Source organism: Martes martes, assembly GCF_963455335.1.
Source record: "Martes martes genome assembly, chromosome: 17".
Classification (NCBI taxonomy): Eukaryota; Metazoa; Chordata; class Mammalia; order Carnivora; family Mustelidae; genus Martes; species Martes martes.
The window spans coordinates 50875731-50895558 of NC_137905.1; the positions used below are offsets into that span (position 1 = coordinate 50875731).

At 57.0% G+C, this 19828-nt stretch overlaps 2 protein-coding genes across 2 annotated transcripts; one reads left to right on the top strand and one right to left on the bottom strand.

Annotated features, from left to right (window-relative positions):
* Nucleotides 1–238: 238 nt before the first annotated feature.
* On the top strand, nucleotides 239–7984 carry SYNGR4 (synaptogyrin 4). The gene is made up of 5 exons (XM_080828455.1): nucleotides 239–390; nucleotides 1054–1253; nucleotides 5850–6087; nucleotides 7240–7379; nucleotides 7698–7984. Exons 2-5 carry the CDS (start codon nucleotides 1161–1163, stop codon nucleotides 7929–7931), a joined length of 705 nt encoding a protein of 234 aa, XP_080684581.1. The 5' UTR covers nucleotides 239–390; nucleotides 1054–1160; the 3' UTR covers nucleotides 7932–7984.
* Nucleotides 7985–11081: 3097 nt separating this feature from the next.
* KDELR1 (KDEL endoplasmic reticulum protein retention receptor 1) lies at nucleotides 11082–18670 on the bottom strand. Its single transcript, XM_080828313.1, has 5 exons — nucleotides 18384–18670; nucleotides 17617–17717; nucleotides 17143–17301; nucleotides 12509–12761; nucleotides 11082–11361 (listed from the first exon to the last, which is right to left on the bottom strand). Exons 1-5 carry the CDS (start codon nucleotides 18472–18474, stop codon nucleotides 11327–11329), a joined length of 639 nt encoding a protein of 212 aa, XP_080684439.1. The 5' UTR covers nucleotides 18475–18670; the 3' UTR covers nucleotides 11082–11326.
* Between the last annotated feature and the right edge of the window lie 1158 nt (nucleotides 18671–19828).

The window sequence follows — 19828 nt, forward strand, 5'->3', positions numbered from 1 at the left end:
GGGAAGGGGGCGGAGCGGGCGCGAGACTCGGAGGAGGACTGAGGCGGGGCTGGACTCCCGCGCGCTGCCAGCCAACGGCGGGCGGCCCAACGTCCGCCCAGGCCACGCCCCGACTCGTGTCAGCTCCTGAGTAGGCGGGAAAAGGGCGGGGGCGGGACTTGGACGCAGCCAATCAGCTGTGGAGGAGCGAAAAGGCGGGAAAAAGCGGAACCAAAAGGCTGGGGTGGCGCCAGAGACCAGGAGGGGAGGGTGGGCGGAAGGAAGAGCCGGCCTCCAGGTGACGAAGACCGGGACTCCAAAGTAGGGGTGGCCCTTTGTCAGGCAGCATCACCCCCAAGCCCCAGCACCCCCATTCCAGGTCCTTAAAGGGAAGACTCCGGTTCTAAGAAGGTAGCTTGGTGCCTGGGGCGTGAGCTCCTAATTCTGAGGGGAGAGCTTATTTCTGAGCCCATGTTCCCCACACATCTAAGGTCCAGACTCCCCCCAACTGGAGGAAATGCACCCTTAGGAAGATGGACTTCGATTCTAAGGGGAGGCCCTTATCCTAAGGAAATAACCCCAAGTCACGAGGCCGGCCTAAAATACACCCTGAGATGCCTTGATTCTCCATTATGGGGGCTGTCACCCCAAACCTTGAAAGGGATTCCTCTGGTTCAGACCTCCCAAGGGTTCTGATCTACATTCTGGCACCCCCTAATCCCTGGAAAATCCCACCCGTGGCTTCTCACCCAGAGAGTACTGTCCTTAGAATGAGCTCCCTGGCTCCTGGGTCAGAAATGTGACCCCAGTCTCAGGAGCTCCCTTACCCTTTACCCCATTTGTGGGACCCTCAGCCACCCTCTCGCCCTGCACTCCCACCTCTGGGACCTCCAGTGGCCCCTTCACCCCCAAGCCCCAACCCCTTCAACCCTGGTAGACCCTTCACCTGACACAACCCCATTCGTGGGGGAACCCCCCGAACCCTCTACCCCATGCCCCCATTCCTGGGACCCCTGGCAGCTCCTTCAGCCCACACCTCTGACTCTGACCTCCACCATCCATCTTGTCTTGCAGCAGCCGAGCCCAGGGTGGGCCTGGAACCCCTGGACGTCAGCGCCCAGCAGGCAGCACCCAGCATCCCTGCTCACGCCCCCCAGGACCCCAGAAGCAGAGCATCCGCCATGCACATCCCTGAAAGCCTCCAGGACCTGGCTGACAGTGAAGCCGTGCAGTTTCTGAAGAGGCCCAAGACGATCACCCGGATCATTGCAGGGGTGAGGCCCTCTTGGGGCCTGACTGCCCCATGGGTGACAGGAAACAGGAGTTTTCACCCATCAGACACAGTGTGGAGGGAGTTGGGGGGGGGCAGGGAAGGAAGTGGCCAGATTGGGAGAACAAAGTAAAAGGGAGCTCATAACAAATCCCCTTTTACTGAGCATCTCACTCTAGGCCCCGAACGTTTATTAACCCTCAGAGGAAGAAAGAGCATTCCCAAGTACATGCTATGAGCCCCATTTTTGAGATGAGAAAACTGAGCATCGGAGAAAATGAAATCCTTGTTTATTTTATTTTTAAGGACATCATTGTTTAAAGGCTGCCCTCTCCAATGGGGTCTCCACAAGACACGTGTGGCTATTGCAATTTAAACTAATTAAAACAAAAGAGTTCATTTCGAAAGGTGGTCACAGTGGCCACCTTTCAGATGCCCACCAGCCACACATGGACAGTGCAGATCTAGAGCATTTCCGCCATGGTGGAAAGTTCCGTTGGACAGTATTGGCTAAGGGCCCACAGTTAGAGGCAGGACTGGGATTCAGATTCAAACTGGGGTCTGTGTAATGCCAGAGTCCTTTCAATTTGGCGCCCCTCAAACAAGGGGATAGGACAGGAGCAGGGGCCGGGCCCTCTGGGAAGGAAGAGGTGTGCAGAGGGGAGACAACAGCGTGTCACGTAGGACTAAGATACCAGGCATGGGATAGCCACTGCGGGCCAGGCACTGTGTGCCAAGCAAGGGCTTTATAGATGTTTGTTGGATCATTACCACGTTCCCAGACTCAAGGCCCCCAGGCTTAAATCTTCATTCAGCACAGACTTGGCTGTGTGACCTGGAGCCAATCACTGCGCCTCTCTGGACCTCAGTTCCTAAAGGGGTTAGAGCTGTGACTCGGGGCTTTACGCTCGGCCAGCTCCCCCACACTCCTTTGGCAGAGCTGGAAACTGAGGCCCAGGGAGCTGATGAGACTTGACTGGGGTTCTGGGAACAGGTAGATCGAATCCAGGGTCCTCACCTGGAGCTTCTCCTTCCTACCCCTTCTGAAACCTCGGGATGGAGAAGGATCCGGAGGGCCTGGCTTAGAATCCTGGCTCGGCCACACGCTGCACACGTGGGGTGGCACACTCTTTGCTTTGCTGGGGCCGCACCTGGCTGAGTCAGCTCGAGTGCCGCCCTCAATCCCCAAAAGTGCCCCGTTTTGGGTGGATAACGTACCAAGTCGCTCTCTGTCTGTGTGACCTTGAGAAAAGGCTCCCATGGCCTGCTGGTAGGAAAGACTGTTCTGCAAGTGAAACCAGTTTCTGCCCCTAAATGGATAAGCATGGGCCTGGAAAGTCTGAATCACACTTTAAATAGAGATTATTATTAGGACAAGTCATTTCTGTGAGCAACGCAAGGGATGGGTCTGGGGGGCTGAGGGTGATGGGGAGTCGTGTACATTGCCGCTCCTCCCCAGGGGACGAGGGGAATTAGGAATTCCACGTCCCAGTTCCGAGTCCGTCGTGGGCGTTAACTTCTGCTCCTCACCATGACCCAATGGCATGGCCATCAACTACCCATGTTCGACCCAAGGGGAAACTGAGGCTCACGGAGGTGGAGGGACATGCCCAAGGTCATCACCCAGCTGGTGAGCTAGTCAAAGGATTCTCGCACCTCCCAAGCTTTGGAAGGAAAAGCGGGTGGCAAGGGAGGAGGCCCAGCTGGTGTGAACGGGCGTGGGGAAGGGGGAGGGAAGGGCCACGGGCCGTGCCAGACGTTTTGGTCACGGACTTTGCCCGCCGCCTCCATCCTCCCTCCCTCCCGCCCTCTCCTCCTTCCCCCCTGGCCTGGCTCCTCAGTAGGGAGTCTCTGGGCAGCTGGTCCTCTTGTCCTTCTCACTGCCGCCTGCCAGCTGGTGTCTTAACTGATGAATCTTTGCTCCTTCCCTGGGGACGGGCCAAGGAGGGCGTGGAAGGAAGTTGGACTCTGGCATCACAGGGCTCGGGTCCCTCCGGCCCAGCTGAGCCCCCTCCCTGAGTCTCCAGGGCCCGAGGCTCACACCGCAGCCCAAGGTCTCCAGGGTCAGTGGATGAACAGCCCCCCGCCTGGGAAGTCAGGAGGGCCAGAGCCCAGTCCCTGCCCCTCCTTCGCTGACTGACCTTGAGAGGACACGTCCCCTCTCTTGGCCAATCATGAGACCCATCGTCAGGCCTAGGCCCCCGCCCCCTCTGCACAGCACCAAGACAGCCCGGGAAACTGAGGCTGTAAGAGGTGAATGATTTGCCCAAGGCCACACAGCTGGCAGAGCCGGGCGCGCCTGGCTCTTTCCACTCCGCCTTAATGGCTTCCATTCATCACCTGTGAAACAGAACTCGACCACGTGGGGCTGGTGCGAGGGAGGTAGCGCAGGTAACATGGAGACGGGCTCGAGTGATCGATGGGCCTTCCAAACCTCGACCTGGCTCCGTCCCCAAGCAGCTGACCAAGATGCTCCCCTTCTGTGGACTCCTCGCTCCGAAACCAGAAATGGATGTGAACAGCCTTGGATCGTGCAAAAGGGCCAGACGGAAGAGGGACTGGTTGTCATTGTTCTGTTACAGTTTTCATTCAGCGAGGGCAATTAAGGGAAAGGATAGAGGAGGATGGACACAAGCTGAGGAGTTAAAGGGCTGATCCTTTGCGCCCTCCATCCCCGTCTGAAGGCAGGGTGGGAGCAGAGAAGGGTCCCAAGGGTCTCCAACACACGTTGGCTGAGGTCCAACCTGATGGTGGGGATAGAGAGAAGGGTCCCCCACCCAGGAGGAGTTCCAATTCTGCTGAATTCCTTCCCCTCACCTACTTCCCCGCTCCCGTCCCCAACACCGCCACATCCAATCAATCTCCAAGTCCAATTTTACGTCCTAAATATCACTGGCCTCCCCAGAGCACTGACCTCAGCTCAGGCCTCAGCGTTTCTGCCTGGGCCTTCCCCCCAATCTCCTCTTTGGTCTTGGCTTCTCTCTCTCTGTTTCTTTCTCGTCTTGCCCCCTCCAATCCATTGCCACCCTGGAGATCTTTCTCTGACTCCAGGGCTAAGTCGGATCCCGGCCGCCCTCGGCTTGGAATCCTTCCATGCCTGAAGTTAAATCCAAGTAAGAAATTTCACTTTCCGTGCCTCCCAAGTCTAGGCCCCTCCATCCGGTGCTGAAGGCCTCTGAGGCTGTGGCTCCCGCCCACTTCTCCAGCCTCATCCCGCCCTCCATCCGTCCAGTGGGTTTCTCTCCAGTCCCTGAAGGAGCCCCATTGGCAGCATCTGGCTTTTGAACACCCAGTTTACACCTGCCTCCCCCATGCCCTTCCTCCCAGTATGCCTGAAAATCTCCTTATTCTTTAATGTGCAGACCTCACCTTATTTCCTCCTAAATTGAACCCCCACAACTTCCGTTCTGGCTCAAACCTTGATTTTCTCCCAGACCCCAGGTCCGCAGCCTCCTCTGGCCTCCCAAAACTCCAGTCTCACTCCGTCCAGTCTGTCTTGGCTCAGATCTGCCCCTGCCCTCCCCTGATCACCACTCTGCTGTGGCTCCCTATTGCCCTCCAGACAACCTTTCTCATCCTGCGTCACTCCAGAAAGCCTCCCTGGAGAACTCCCACCAACCAATACCCACTCCCCCAACCAGTTCCTTCCAGAGCTGGTGTGGACCTTGCCCCACGGCACAGTGCTGGAGCTTAAACCTTTCCCCGAGTGGCACTGCTGGGAACCCCTGCCCTCCAAACAGCTGATCTCAGCTTCAGGCCTTAGAGCGGGGCCTTCAAGCTGGCTCTGGGGCTGGGCAGCTTCCATCCAAACCCAGCCTCCGGCACCTGCCAGCTGATTAGCTTGGGGCAACTCCTTGGCCTCTCTGTGCCTTGGTTCCATTCTCTAAGGAAATGGGGCTGGCAGTACTACCCACGTCCTCGAGTGGCTGGGGTCTTGACCTGAGCCCAAGGCAGACGCTTAACAACTGAGCACCCGACACCCCTCTCCCCGTACTTCCGTGTGTGTGTTTGGAATACTCCACAAATTTATTTGAACAAGTTTAGAGGAACCAGGTGAGCGGGGAGGGAGGAGGAAGAAGTCGCAGGCGGAGGGAAGGGCGGGCAGGCAGAGGTTACTCATGGGTAGCAAATGCTTCTGGAGCTCCTCACGGTGTCCCAGGCTCTGCGCTAAGCGTTTTGTATCGGCCCCCCGGTTTGGTGGCAGGTACCTGTTTGGGGTGGCAGAAGGGAAGCATGGGGGAGGCAGGAGAGGGGGGAGGGTGTGGGGAGAGAAAGATGGAATCGGAGGAGCGAGACCAGTACAGACCACGGAGGAGGGAAGGGCGTGGAAGGACCTCCGTGGGAGCTTGTGGGCCAAGACTGGAGGCGGGGAGGCCAGGGAGGAGACAGGGGTGAGGTTCCCGGGGGGAGGGCCTAGACCTGAACTAGGATGGAGGGAAGAGGGGTGAGGAGCAATAGGGACAGGCTTGGAGGCCCCGCGTTCGTGACAAGGAGGGGAGCGAGGCCCACCACCCCTCGACAGGGACCCAGGAGAATGTGCAGTTTCGGTGGGCGCTGAGCTCCACGTGGGCCGCCTGGGAACCCCCTCCTGCGCCCACAGGTCTTCTCCCTCATCGTCTTCTCCTCCCTGCTGACCGACGGCTACCAGAACAAGACCGAGTCTTCGACGCTCCACTGCGTCCTGAACAGCAACCACGTGGCCTGCAGCTTCGCCGTGGGAGCCGGCCTCCTGGCCTTCCTCAGCTGCCTGACCTTCCTCGCCCTGGACGCCCACGAGAGCCGCGGCGGCAGCACCCGCTTCAAGACAGCCTTCCAGCTGCTGGACTTCATCCTGGCTGGTGAGCGCCCCCCCCCCTCCACCCTGGGGCCCTGGGGACCCCTCCCTTCTCCACCCTGCCGGCCCACCGTCCTCCACACGTGACCTGAGGCCTCCCTCCTCCCTTTCTGGAAGCTCTTGTGCACCTGCTGTTTCCCCCCAGGGAATTATTACTCATCCTTTCGACTCAGTGTAAGGGTCACCTCTTCTGACCCCCAGGCTAATTCTAGAAGCCTCCCTCCTGCCCTGCTTTTGCCTCGCATTCACCTCCCTTCTTCACAGAACATTCCTTGAAAAGCCCCCCGGGGACCGGAGGTGGGGCTCCAGCATGGAGCCAGGCAGACCTGAGTTTGAAATCTCCACTCCTGTGGCTTGAGCGGCTCTGAGCTTCGGTAGAAGCTGGGATGAAAACCCCCACGACGCGGGGCTTTTTCTGAGCATGAAATAAGAGAGAGGAGGCCTGGAGTAACATTGCCCTTTTCTGGGCACTTCCCACATGTCAGGCAAAGAGCCAGGGGCTCCACGTGCCTCGTCCCATGCACAACGCAGACCCACCTGAGCAGGAAAGTCCCGTTCCTACCCCCGTGTTGCAGAGAAGGAAACTGAGGCTGGAAGAGATTACGTAATTGGGCACATGGCAGTTCTGGGCTTCAAAGCAAGGTCTCCCCTGCTGACCCCTACCAAGTACTCTAGATTGACTGGCACACAGGAAGGGCCAAATATATGAGTTCCTTTTCCTCAGGCCCTGGGGCTGCCTCCTCTTGGTCTGATCTCAACTGTCCTCACCTCCTCCTCCCCGTCTGCAGGATCCCAGCGTCTAGGCTGGGAAGGCCCTCAAAGGTAATTGAATCCAGAAATTTCTGTGAAGATGGTAATGTCCCATATGTGCATTCCCCAGTAGGGGAGCTACTGGCCACATGGGGCCACTGAGCACCTCGGGTGTAGCCAGTGCAACAGAGGAGCTGCGTTTTTAAATCCTATTTTAATGGATTGAAATGCAGCCTGCTGCACGTGGCCAGTGGCTCTGGGCTCCTGGACGGGACAGCCCAGCTCCTCCAGTGGGGTGCTTTCTGGAGGGCTGGGAGGGAGAGGCCACCCGGCCAGACCCCAGCCCCACCCTTCCTGAGCCAGGCTCCCCCTGCCCCTCTTCTCTCCTGCGACCCCCCCCCCCCAGTCCTGTGGACAGGCCTCTGGTTCGTGGGTTTCTGCTTCCTGGCTAACCAGTGGCAGCATTCGTCACCCAAAGGGTTCCTCCTGGGAAGAAGCAGTGCCAAGGCGGCCATCACCTTCGCTTTCTTCTCCATCCTCATCTGGGTGAGGATGCGCCCCCTCTGGAGGGCAGGGCTGGGGGGCTAGAACATTCTCGCACTCACTCAGCTCCCCTGGGGGTGGGGGAGGGCTTCTCCCGGGGCCTCTGCTAGTCTTTCCTGTGACTGGGCAAATTGGAAAGAAGGCTTCCCTTACCCCGTGCAGGTGCAGCTCAGCATTGGGCATCGTGTTGGGTGCCCTTGTGCAGTGAGCAGTGAGCACAACCCTACCCTGGTCTCCCTCCCAGGCCGGTCCCCAACCCCAGTCCCTCTCCTCCCCTGGCTAACCCAAGCCAGCCTCCGGCATGCCCTTTCCTGCCCACAGATATTCCAGGCCTACCTGGCCCTCCAGGACCTCCGGAATGATACTCCAGTCCCTTACAAGCGCTCCCTGGACGAGGGTGGTGTGGTGCTGACCACCCTCTCCCCACCCTCGGCCGCCAGCCCTGTTAACACGCCCACCACTGGCCCCAACAACCTGAGTTATGCCAGTTCTGCCCTGTCCCCCTATCTAAATGCCCCAAAGGCCCCCCGCCTCGCTATGATGCCCGACAACTGAACATCCTCCTCCACATCAGTAAAGAGATACTCCTCCCTCCAGAAGGGTTTCTGAAAACAGCCCTCTGTCCTTTTTGTGTCTGTTCCTCTCTCATCTTTTGAGTGGCCGGGGTGGGGAAAAAATCCTATGAGGCCATTTCTGGGGTCTCTGCAGGGGGCCACATTTCCCATACTGCATCCCAGACTCTCCATCTTGGTACCCCTGGGATGGCGGCACACCCCGGTGACAGGAAGGGGACATCCCTTTTGGTCCCTTCGATCCTCACTCTGACCAGAGGAAGGAGGCACAAGGCGGTCCGATGCGTGGTCAGGCAAGCTCACATGCAGAGAAAGAAGGCTTCTGCCCGTGGAGAGAGCACTAGGGGGAACCAGGGCCAACACTGGGAGCAGCCCTTCCACTCACCCCGGGGACAAGGAACCCAACTCGAAACCAAGGAACAGGGGGCAGTGAATCCGTGAATGAGACCAGGGGAGATCCTTGTCTGCAAACATTTGCGAGGCTGTCTTGGGGAAGAGGAAGGAATTTTATTCTAGAACCCAGAAGGCAACTGGGGACTCAGGCACAAGCCGGGCAGGGGACCCCAGTGAGTGAAGCACTCATTAAGGGAGTAGTGGGAACAGGGGCTGTGTCTTAGAGAGGAAGCCTTCACTCAGCACCCACCATTCAGCTGCGCAGGCCTGGGGTGTCTAGCGCTGCGCTGTCCGATTAGAATATAATCAAGCCAGGGGGCCTGGGGCAGGGACAGAATATTAAATGGTCAAGTAGCCACATTAGGAAAAGTAGGATGAAACAAGTGAAATTAACTTTCATAGATTTTATTTAACCCAATATATCCAAAATGTTATCATTAATTTCAACACGTCATCAGTAGAAAAATCGAGGTCTCCTACATTCTTTCCTACAAAATTTCTGGAATCCACAGACAGCCCATTCATCTGGACCCGCCGCATTTCAGGCGCTAATGGTTGCACGGAGCCCAAGGCTACTGTATCGCACAGCAAAGCTCTAGAACCTTCTGGTCTTCCTCGAACAATCAGAAATCCATTTCTTTTTATGTGGAGTTCGCAGGCAATGACTAGCAAGAAAAACTATTAATGTTACGCAGGCCAAACAAAACACCCACATGAGGTCCACTGTGGCCCGCAGAGCGTTCATTTACCAACTGGACAAAGGGATACGAGCCGTGAGGGGGAGCGTCCCATGTGGGTTCTATGGTCCCTTTTATTTTATTTCATGCTCACTCCTGAAGGTAGAAAAACAAGCAGGACATGGTCCCTGGGGCATCTTGGGAAAACAGCAGCCGGGCAGCAGAGCGGGCTGTGTTCCGAGGTTCGAAACAGGAGGTCTCTGAGCACTAGTCCTCGCTCTGTCGCTAGCTGGATCAGCTGGGATGTGGCCCTTCAGCTCTCCTGGCTAAGCTGGCTTGGCTGGAAAACTAAAGACTTGACCACATTTCGATTGATGGTGCTCAGATGGCACAGAGAAAAGGGCCACCTCCCCACCCCAAATCATGGCCCAAGCAGCCGTGCTCCTGCGTTTTTTTCCTCTCAGCCTTCTGGGTAAAATTCCTGTCAACAGAGGGTGCCTTGGCTTACAAGAAGGAAACAAAAACAGTTGAAAAACCACAGAGGTGGCGAAATGCACGGGCCGCGGCATCAGGAAGGTCAGGGACAAACGCCACTTCTGCCCCTTGTCCCTACGCCTTGATTTCCTCCTCCACAAAGTACTCCCCTTTAGGGGTGCTTTTGGGGGTCCGGCGGCCTCATCCGTGCAACGCACCCTGCCTGGCACTTAGGGTGGGGAAATGCGAGCTTCCCGCCTGCCGAAGCATCCAGAGCCGTCTGACAGAACCGAGCATGGTTCAGGAAGGTCTCGGCAGACATCTAGGGAGTCTGCCCGAACCAGGGGGCAAAACTCCAAGAGCTTGACAAGGTCCAGGCAGGTAATGCAAGTGAAGGAAGGAAGAGGCCAGATGTGAAGCCGATCTGGAGGGAGACGCGGAAAATATTTGGCTTTTCTTCTAAGTCCACCAAACAAAAACAAAAAACGCCAGTGTCAGCCCAATAATAAATGGGAGCAACCCCTTAGCCGAGTCCCGGCGTTTGAGATGGAAGGTTCTCGTCCCATCGGCTGGGCTCCAGCCATCTGCTGCCGCCTGGAAGTGAGGATCCGGCCTTGTCAGAGTGACAGAGTCTTTTCCAAGAGAAGCCAGCAATCCAGGTTTCAATGTGAAAATCTGATTTCTAAAGGCTGGCAACAGATTCCATTCATTCATTCATTCATTCTAAAGAAAACAAGTGGCTCAACAAAATGGCAGATGAGGGCAGGACAGGGGCTGCCCACTGGTGACCTCTAAATCACGTGTTTTGGAAGGTTCTCGGCAGTCCTGGGATTCGGGAGAAATGCCAGGGAAGTTCTATGCCAGGATAAAGAGGATCTTCAAGATTTTCTTTCCCCTGCCCCCCGAAACCTCTTCCCCATCATAGCCATAAGGAGTGAGGGTACAGCTCAGAGTCTTGGGGAGCCCAGTTTCTCACCTGCCTGCTCCCCAGGCCTCGGTCACCTGCAGGCTGTTGATGGGATGAAGGAGAAGCAGAAGGGGGCGGGGGAGCGGGAGGGACCCCACAAACACCAGAGAGAGGGCAAGGAGTAGCGAAAGAGGCATCATTTTCCTCGGTTTATTTCAAGAGAACAAAGAATCAACCATCGATTCTGTACAAAAATGTGGCTGATGAGCCACAGTGACCCTCAGGCCAACCCCCTTTGCCACGTCCGGCCCCCTCACCCCCACCTCCCCCAAATTGTCAAAAAATGAGGGCAAGACCAAAAAACGCAAACTCTGGAAAAAAATTATCTCAAAAAATCAGGGAGACCGTTCCTCCCCTCCTCCCTCTCCCCAGTCCTGAACTTTGGGGGGGTTGGCGGGGAGGCTGTGTTCTTGGCCATGGTGGGAGGTCAGACAGGTGGGTGTGTGCAAGGTTAGTGTTTGGCAACTGGCGGGCTGGGGGAAGGATCTGGAAGGAAGCCGAGGGGCTTGGGGGAGGGAAAAGATCTCCGACCCTGCCCCGCCCCACAGGACACTCAAAAACAGTTTATAAAAATCGGGGGCCAGAGAGTAGAAGAGAAGGGAGTCATCAGAATCAAAAACTAAATAGTGGAAAGATTTTTTTTTTCTTCTTCTCTAAAAGGCAAAAAACTACAAACACCCCAGGTCCTGAGCTCCCCACGACTTGGGTCCTCCACCGCCCCCCTGAAACCCAGCAGGAGGGGGGCTGGGGAGTGCGGAGAGGTTGGTTCTTTAAAAAGTCACCCCTGGACGGGAAGGCTCTTCGTCTTTCGCTGCCTTCCTCTGCCTCTCGCGGGGCCGCCGAGGAGAGGGATGGCCGGGCCCAGGGCTACGCCGGCAAACTCAGCTTCTTCCCCTTCAGGACTGCGAGGAGACAGAGGGGGCGGGTATTAGCAAGGGACCCTGCGGAGGGGACAGCCTCCAACATGGGCTGGAGGGTCGGCCGCGGGACCCCGCATCGTGAGCTGGGGAGGACGGGCCTTAACTGCCCAGGGCTGGGCCGAGCAGTGCAGGCAAGAGGCACGTACGGGTCTCAAAAGGACAGGGTCCAAGGCCCGGAGGGCTGGCCAGGTGCCATCACCCACCCCTACCTGCCCAGCCTCCATCCGGAGGGCCCACAGGCTGTCTCCACGCTCTGCCCTTACCGTCCCCTCCCTCCTTCATACTGACCGGCTCCTCGTGTCATCACCCCCTCAGACCACGCCCCTCGCCCTCCCCAGCTGTTCCCTGACCCACCCCTGGTTTCTTTCTCTCTTGCTGTTTGTAACCAGCTCTCTCTCCTTGTTCCTTCACCATCTCCCCCAGCCCCGCCCAGAACACAGGGGAGGGGAGGGCCGCCTTTTTCCCTTCCGCTGCTCCCCCAGAGCCTAGCCCTGGCCAGGGACACAGCAAAGTGCTCAGCACATTTGCTGGATGGCTGAAGGAATGAGTGTATGAACCTTGGTGGGCCTGAGTCCCGGAGGGTGAGGACAGAGACCAAGCAACAAAGAGGAGGCTCTCCCTTCTCTGAGCACTGCTGGGGTTGGGGAGATAGAATTCTGATTTTTTTTCCGATGGGATCTGGAACCTGAGGACGGGAGGAGGGCCAAGGGTGGATTCTGAGAGCAGAAAAGTCAGAGGCCTCTCCTGCCCTCTCTTTGTCCTGTCTCCTCATCCTCCAAAGGCCCAGGGGCTGGGGAGAGGGACACCCGCTCACTGTGGGGTCACGGGAGGCCGCTGGTCTGCAGTAGACAGCAGGACCCCCTCCCGGGCCCCGGACGCCTTGCTGTCCCTTCCCCAGGGACACGGGAGCTAGGAGAACTAGGAGAATGATGCTTCGGTGCTTCGGCAGGCGGGGGCTGGAGGTCCAAACTCCTAGGAGGGCAGTGAGCCTGGGGTCCCAGAAGCCGGGAGAGGAAGGCTGCCCTCCCTTGAGGGCTACAGGGCTAAGGAGACAGAGCCTGGGCCCCACGCAGGGTGGGAGCTGGGGACGGGACAGGATGCCCTGCGGCCGGCCCTCCACGCTGGCTACCTTTGGTGATGTAGAGGTAGAAGAAATCGCAGTAGAGGACAGTCTGGACTAGGCCCGCCACGATGGCGATGAGGTCGAAGAAGCCCTCGAAGTGGTAACGCCAGATCCAGTTGAAGAGATAGAGCGTGCGGTAGACGCCCAGCGCGAACAAGTAGTGGCTGGTGATGGTCTCGGCCTCCCCCGTCTTGCTCACCATGAACAGCTGGGGCAGGATGGCTACCGACTCCAGGTAGATGGAGAAGGTCCAGAGGATCTGTGCGGGGCCCAAGAAGCAGGGGTGGACGGCGGGGTGAGGCGGTGGGGGACAGGGTAGGGGAGCAGATGGCGGACGGCCTCGCAGTCACCGGCGCAGGGACGGTGGAGAGAACAGAACAGCAGTGCTGACCAGGCACTCGCCATGTGCCAGACACCACTCTGCCTGTGTCATCTGTTCCCCCCCAATTTAATCCTCACCACCACCCCAGCAGGGAGATCCCGTCACTGGCATCCCCATTCTATGGATGAAGAAACTGAGGCCCAGAGATCGGCCCAGGAGCACATGGCTAGGAAGAAACACAGCTGGGATGAGAAGCGAGGGTTTGGAGGCAGTGCTCCTGAGGACTTTGCAGTCATGCCCCTCCAAAAGGCAGACCGGGCTGGAATCTTTTTTTTTTTTTTTTAAGATTTTATTTATTTATTTGACACACAGAGAGAGAAATCACAAGTAGGCAGAGAGGCAGGCAGAGAGAGAGGGGGAAGCAGGCTCTCTGCTGAGCAAAGAACCCGATGCGGGACTCGATCCCAGGACCCTGAGATCATGACATGAGCTGAAGGCAGAGGCTTAACCCACTGAGCCACCCAGGTGCCTGGGGCTGGAATTATGGCTCTTAGATTTCCTTTCTATGAGACCTTCGACAAGAGACCCAGATTCTCTGAGCCTCTGCTTCCTTATTTCTAAAATGGGGCTGATTTTCCCACCCTTGCTGGGATGACATTCAATGCAAAATCTTTAGAGAGAGCAATCAGGTTCTCTCACTCCCTGGCTTAAAGTCCAGTCACTGCTGCTTATCATAACCAGAATAAATTCCCAATTCCTAACGGTGGCCTTTAAGGCCCATTCCAGCCTCATCCCTTACTCCCTCCCTTGCTCTCCAAGAGGCAGCCTTCTAGCCGGTCCTCCAACACACCATACTCCTTCCTGCCCCGGGGCCTTTGCACTTGCTGTTCCCTCAGCTCTCCCCACAGACTGTCACATTTGGCCTCTTCTACTGCCTTATAGCCTCACTGATCTATCGCCTCTGAGAGAGACCTCCCCTGACCAGTCCTACCCCCAGGACTGTCACATCACCCCCTTCTGTCCTCCTCCTTAGCTCTCACCAGAACAAGAGCGAGCTCCACGAGGCCCAGGATCCCACATCTTGTTCACCCCATGGCCACAGGGCCAGGCACCTAGTCGATGCCTGAAAGAATGTGTGAGTGAACGAGAGCCAGTTCCCCGTATGCCTGTCTGTCACCGGCCACCATTTAGAAAACAGTGACAATCATCACTTGTGAGCCAGACAGGGCATCGTAGGAGGGGGATGGGAGACTACAGACATCTGTCAGCTCCTTCTCAGTCCTCAGGCACCTGAAAGTCCCACCTGGGTGACTTTGGGTCTGCCACCCACCGAAACTTCCCCTCAGAGCACAAGGCCAGGTGGCAGGTGGGCCTCCTCCCCTGTTATTTTGGTTTATGGGAGAAAAGGGGGGAACATCTCACGCTCACCCACCATTTACCAGAGCCAAGGCGCTGCTCTACCACCTTATGGGTATCAGCTGGCTTATGTCTTAATCCCAGGAGCTGAATCCTATTGTTATTCCCATTACACAAAGAAGACTGAGGCCCAAGGTCGCACAGCTACAACAGGGGTAGAAACAGATTCCCGCCCAGGCACTCCGGCGCTTGCTCCCATGATCACTCAGAATCCTCCAGCACGTCGAGCATGTCGAGGCTCTCAAAAACACGTACCCATTAAATTGATGCACAACCAACTGTTACCCCTGGGATCACCCTTGGGGAAGAGAATTATGACAGAAGAGGAGATGGAAAGTCATATTTTCATCGTGTTAATTTCTCTATTTCTGATGTCTGAATTCTTTTTTTTTTTTTCCCTAAGATTTTATTTACTTATTTGACAGAGAGAGGGACAGCAAGAGAGGGAACGCAGCAGAGGGAGTGGGAGAGGGAGAAGCAGGCCCGATATGGGCCTCAATCCCAGGACCCTGGGATCATGACTTGAGCCAAAGGCAGATGCTTAAGCCACCCAGATGCCCTGTGATATCTCAATTCTTAAAGAATAATTTTCTTCCATGATTTAAAAATATTTTTTTTGGCATGCACCAGGTAACAGCATGGGTGGTGGACCAGGGTTCAAATCCTGTGAGCTCTCTCCTCTAAGCCTCACCTTAGTGCTCTAAGAAATGGGGATGAGGAGGTCTGCGTCCTGGATGGCCAAGGGGTCAGAGGATGAGGTTATCTAGAACAGCCAGTGTAGAGCAGGACACGCAGTGGGTGCCAATACTTTGCACAAGTGACCTCCCCTCTCCGAGTGAGGGAATTGCAAAAGTTGGAGTCAAGTGTCCTGAGTTCTAGTCTGGCCACCTCCATCTAGAGCAAGTTCTTTCCCCCAGCCTCTATTTCCTCATCTGCAGAATGGGTAAGTGGTCAGGAAAAGTGGTGAGGATGGTACACTTGCAAAGACCAGGGCTTACGGCCAAGCCCAGGGTTCCCGCCACAGCACGGTGCAGCCTCCCTCTGACATTCCTGGGACCTGTGAGCCAATGCTGCCCTCGGTCAAATTTGTCTGGCCTTCACAGTGCTTTTGAAAATATATTTTGGGGCGCCTGGGTGGCTCAGTGGGTTAAGCCTCTGCCTTCGGCTTGGGTCATGATCTCAGGGTCCTGGGGTCGAGACCCGCATCGGGCTCCCTGCTGAGCAGGGAGCCTGCTTCCCCCTCCCTCTCTGCCTGCCTCTCTGCCTACTTGTGATATCTCTCTGTGACAAATAAATAAATAAAATCATTAAAAAAAAATATTTTGAGGCACGCTTGGCTGGATCAGTCCGAAGAGCATAGTACTCTTGATCTCGGGGTCGTGAGATCGAGCCTCATGTTGGGTGTAGAGATTATTAAAAAAAAAAAAAAAAAAAAAGAAACTTAAAAATAAAAAAGAAATATAATTTGAATATGTGGCCAAATTTGTAAAGCTCGATCTTTTAGGAAAACTCCCAAATTGAGGTCTATGTGGAAAACATCAGCACATCTGGCCACCCAGGGCCAGCTTCCTGCAAGCCCAGAAGGGGTCTAGGGGAAGGAGGGCTGCTGCTCTGATTTTCTGATTCCCGCTGGGCCTCAAGAAGTGTGAGCTCACAGACTTAGCACAGGCCCTCTCAAAATTCTTCCCAGGAATTTGTACAGGTGCTACCAAATGCTAAATGAAAACCGTGACTTTTAGGAGAAGTATCAACACGGTATTAAACTTCAGTCATTAAACTAACATTGACACAGTACTTGCAACCTAGGACCAGACACTGTGCTTTACCAATATGAATCTCTCATTAGAACCGTATGAATGGGACGCCTGGGTGGCTCAGTTGGTTAAGCATCTGCCTTCAGCTCAGGTCATGATCCCAGGGTCATGGGATCGAATCCCGCACTGGGCTCCTAGCTCCACAGGGAGCCTACTTCTCCCTCTCCCTCTACCTGCCTCTCCCCCTGCTTGTGCTCTCTCTCTCTTTCAAATAAATAAATAAAATCTTAAAAAAAAAAAAGAACCCTATGAAGTAGGAATTGATTATCCCCATTTTACAGACAGGAGACTGAGGCCCAGCAAAATGACAGACTTGCCCAAAGTCCCACATTCCCGCAGCTGCTGAGTAGCAGAAGCTGGCTTTGAATCACCCCTGCTCTCTGCTTCCACAGTCTAGGTGTTTAACCATGGGACCATGCTACATGATCAGTAAATCCTCACAATGACCCAATCGGGACTTTACAGATAGGGAAACCGAGACACGGAGGAGTCAAGTCACATGCCGAAGGTCACAGTGATAGAAAGTTGCAGATGTGGGATTCAAATCCAAGCAGCCTGGCTCCAGAAACCCCGTTCCCAATTCTGGAGCTATTCACTAAGCCAATGATCTTGGACATGTCATTTACACTCCCTAAGCCTCAGTTGCCTCCTCTGTAAAATGGGGCTGCTGTGCAAAGAGATGCTTAGAGCAGCACCTAGAACGCTGTGAGCACTGCTGTTACTGCATTAATACCATCGTACTCCCGAACCTGTGTGCTAAACTTGCATGTCCTAAAATAAGGAAGTCTCGGGGCGCCTGGGGGGTTCAGTCGGTTAAGCGTCCGCCTTTGGCTCAGGTCATGATCCCAGGGTCCTGGGATGGAGTCCCGCATCAGGCTCTCTGCTCAGTAGGGAGCCTGCTTCTCCCTCTGACCCTCCCCCTGCTTGTGCTCCCTCTCCCTCACTCAAATAGGTAAATACAATCTTTTAAAAAATAAAATAAAATAAGGAAGTCTGAGCAAACCCTGCGCAAGGAAGCCTTCGAGAAGGTCCACTGTCGACAGCCGTTCTGCCGTCCGCCACTACAGGGCCCCTGCCAGGTAGCCTACCTCTAGAGGGGTGAAGTCATGGTTGACCAGGAACGCCAGGATGGCCGTGGGAACAACAAGGAACTCCACCCGGAATGTGTCGTGATTCCCATCATAAGTGGCTTTGAACTTGCTGTAAATCATCCAGACTGTGGTGAAGGAACAGGCAATGTAGACCACCTGCCAAGGGGGATGACAAGAAGGGCGCTTCAGCACAAAGCACAGGGCCTGAGGCGCCAAGCGATTTGAACCCAGGAGTCTGGAACCCGGGGCCCCCTCCTCCCTCACACCCACGAGTCCTCACCCCCAGCCCCTCCTCCCCCAGACTCAGTAGTCCTCACCTCCAGCGTCCTCCTCCCTCAGACCCAGGACTTTGGAACCCCAGACCCTTCTCCCCTTGGACCTAGGAAGTCTGGGATCCATACTCCCTCCTCCCGAGGACCCTTGTTTGGCTCCCGCCTCAGGAGAGGCCCACAGGAAGGGCAGAGCCTTTACCTTCATGCACGTGTTGTACAGTGAAATGTAGTTGGTGAAGAGGTCCAGGTATCGGGCAGTGAACACCACAGCAAACAGGACCTGGCTCTTCCCTGAAATCCCTGTGAGAGAGTGGGGGGTAGGCTGGGCGTGGGCTGCACGGCGAGGCCCAGCGCCTGGGACCATCCCAGAGTCGGCTCCAGAGTGCAGCTGTCCCTGGAGGCCTCCCCAGCCTTCCCCGCCGGAGCAGGGCCCTTTCCCACGGCCCACAGCCAGGGGGCAGCCCGGCCCCGAAGCTACTCCAGCCCGAGGCTCTGTCCCAGGCTAGGCCTCACCGCCACTCCCGGCCCCCTCGGGGTCCTCCCACAGTCCGGACACAAGGTCGGGCCTCGGAAGGACCCCATTTGACCTCAGCCCCCTGGAACCGGTCGCCGCTCTCCCGCTCCCTTCCTGGCCGCCACGGTCCACGTCACCAACTCCCAGCCACCTCCCTGCCCGCCGCGGCTCCCGGTTCCCAGCCCCGAAATCCTGGGGCCAACAGAGAAGGGCCCCCGGGACCTGAATTGGGTGCCCGGAGCCACCCCCACCCAAGTGTATGCACCCCTATTCTGGGGAAGGGAACTGACCCTCCAGTGACCCCGGACCTGGAAGGGGGATCCCCAGCAAGCAGTGGGGGGGTGGGGAAATGGGTGGGGAGACCCGTCCCCTTAGTGCCTCCAAACCCTTCCCCAAGTCCTGGGATGTCCCCCGCACTCTCCCCCCTTCTCCCGCCCCGGTGGGCATCTCACCGGCACAAGAGCGGGACTTCCAGATTTTGAGCAGTAGCAAGATGATGGCTAAGAGGTGGGAGAGGTCTCCCAGGAATCGGAAGAGATTCATGCTTTGGGGGCGTCTGGCAGGGCTGGGCTGGTGGGAGGCAGGCTGGAGGGGGTCTGCCCCCCGGGGCTGATGTTCTGGCCGGGTGGCTGGGCTTGGGGGGGCGGGAGAGGGGCCCTCGGGTGGGCTCCGCTCCGGGGAGGGGGCTCTGGGAGGGGGAGCCGAGGCCGGAGCTGGTGGCGGAGCCGGAGCTGGGAAGAGGGAGGAGGGCGGGAGGGGGAGGAGTCCGGCCGGAGGCTCCGCCCCCGAGGGCGGAGTTCCGGCTCTCCGGCGCCCCCTATCCCTCATCTCCCAGCTTGCAGAATCGGCGCTAAAGGCACCCCCAAGGCTGCCTGGTAGGAATTTGTGGGGTCGATGGGATCTGAAACTCCCAAATCCGGCGCCTGCTCCTCCGGGCGATCTGTGTCTCTGCAAGGGCGGCAGCGCAGCCTCCCAGCCTCTGCCGTTGTCAAGGATTCGGGAGGCTGGTCTGTGAGCTTTAAAAATCCTGGACTGGGCCCCAGACACTGGCCTTTCAGGGGCCTCCAGGTCCAATCCACCCAAAAAAACAGAAAGCAGGCCCTAGCCCCTCCCTCAGACCCGGGAGTCTGGATCCTCAGCGCCTTCATCCCCTAGGACCCAAGAGTCTGGAACCTCAGCCCCTTTCTTCCCTCAGACCCAAGAGTGTGCACCCCCCTCCCCCCCACACCCCGCCCCGGCCCAGTTCCCTGAGACTTAGGGTCCCACCTCAACCGACTTGTGTCTCCAGCATCCTGGCACAGGAACCTAGATGCACAATCCCTCCCTCCCTCTGGGACCCACAGATTCAGGTCCCCAGCCTCTTCTTTGTCACCCCTGCTCTCCCAGACCCTGGAGTCAGGCCCCCACAGCCCTGTCCCCTCACAGGCGTGCACACACACTGTCCTGGGCTCTGCCCTCAGGGGCCCAGGGGCCCTGCACTCCACCCCACCCCAGCACTTCAGAGAACGGTGGGCCCAGCCTCTCTAGCATGAGGGGCTCGAGCTGGACAGCTGGCTCAAGGGCCGCTCTGGAGTCCAGGCTGTGCCTAGGAGGAAGCAGTCACTGCTTTCCTCTTGGATGTTTGAGTACCCATGGGTGACGGAGGCCAGGGTACCTCAGTAGCAGAAGTGGCATCGGTTTCCTCAGAGGTCTGGATGGATGGGCTGCCTGAGGGTGCCATCCATCAGTCTCCGACGCGGCGTGGGCCCCTGAAGTCGGCTTGGGCTGGGGGGTAGGGTTGTCTGAGTGCCCAACGGGGACCGGGCCTGGAGGAAGGGATCTGAGGGAGAAGGCACTGGGGGACTTTAGGGTCGGAGGGAGGAGGGGGCTGGGGACTTGAATAGCCAAATCTGAGAGA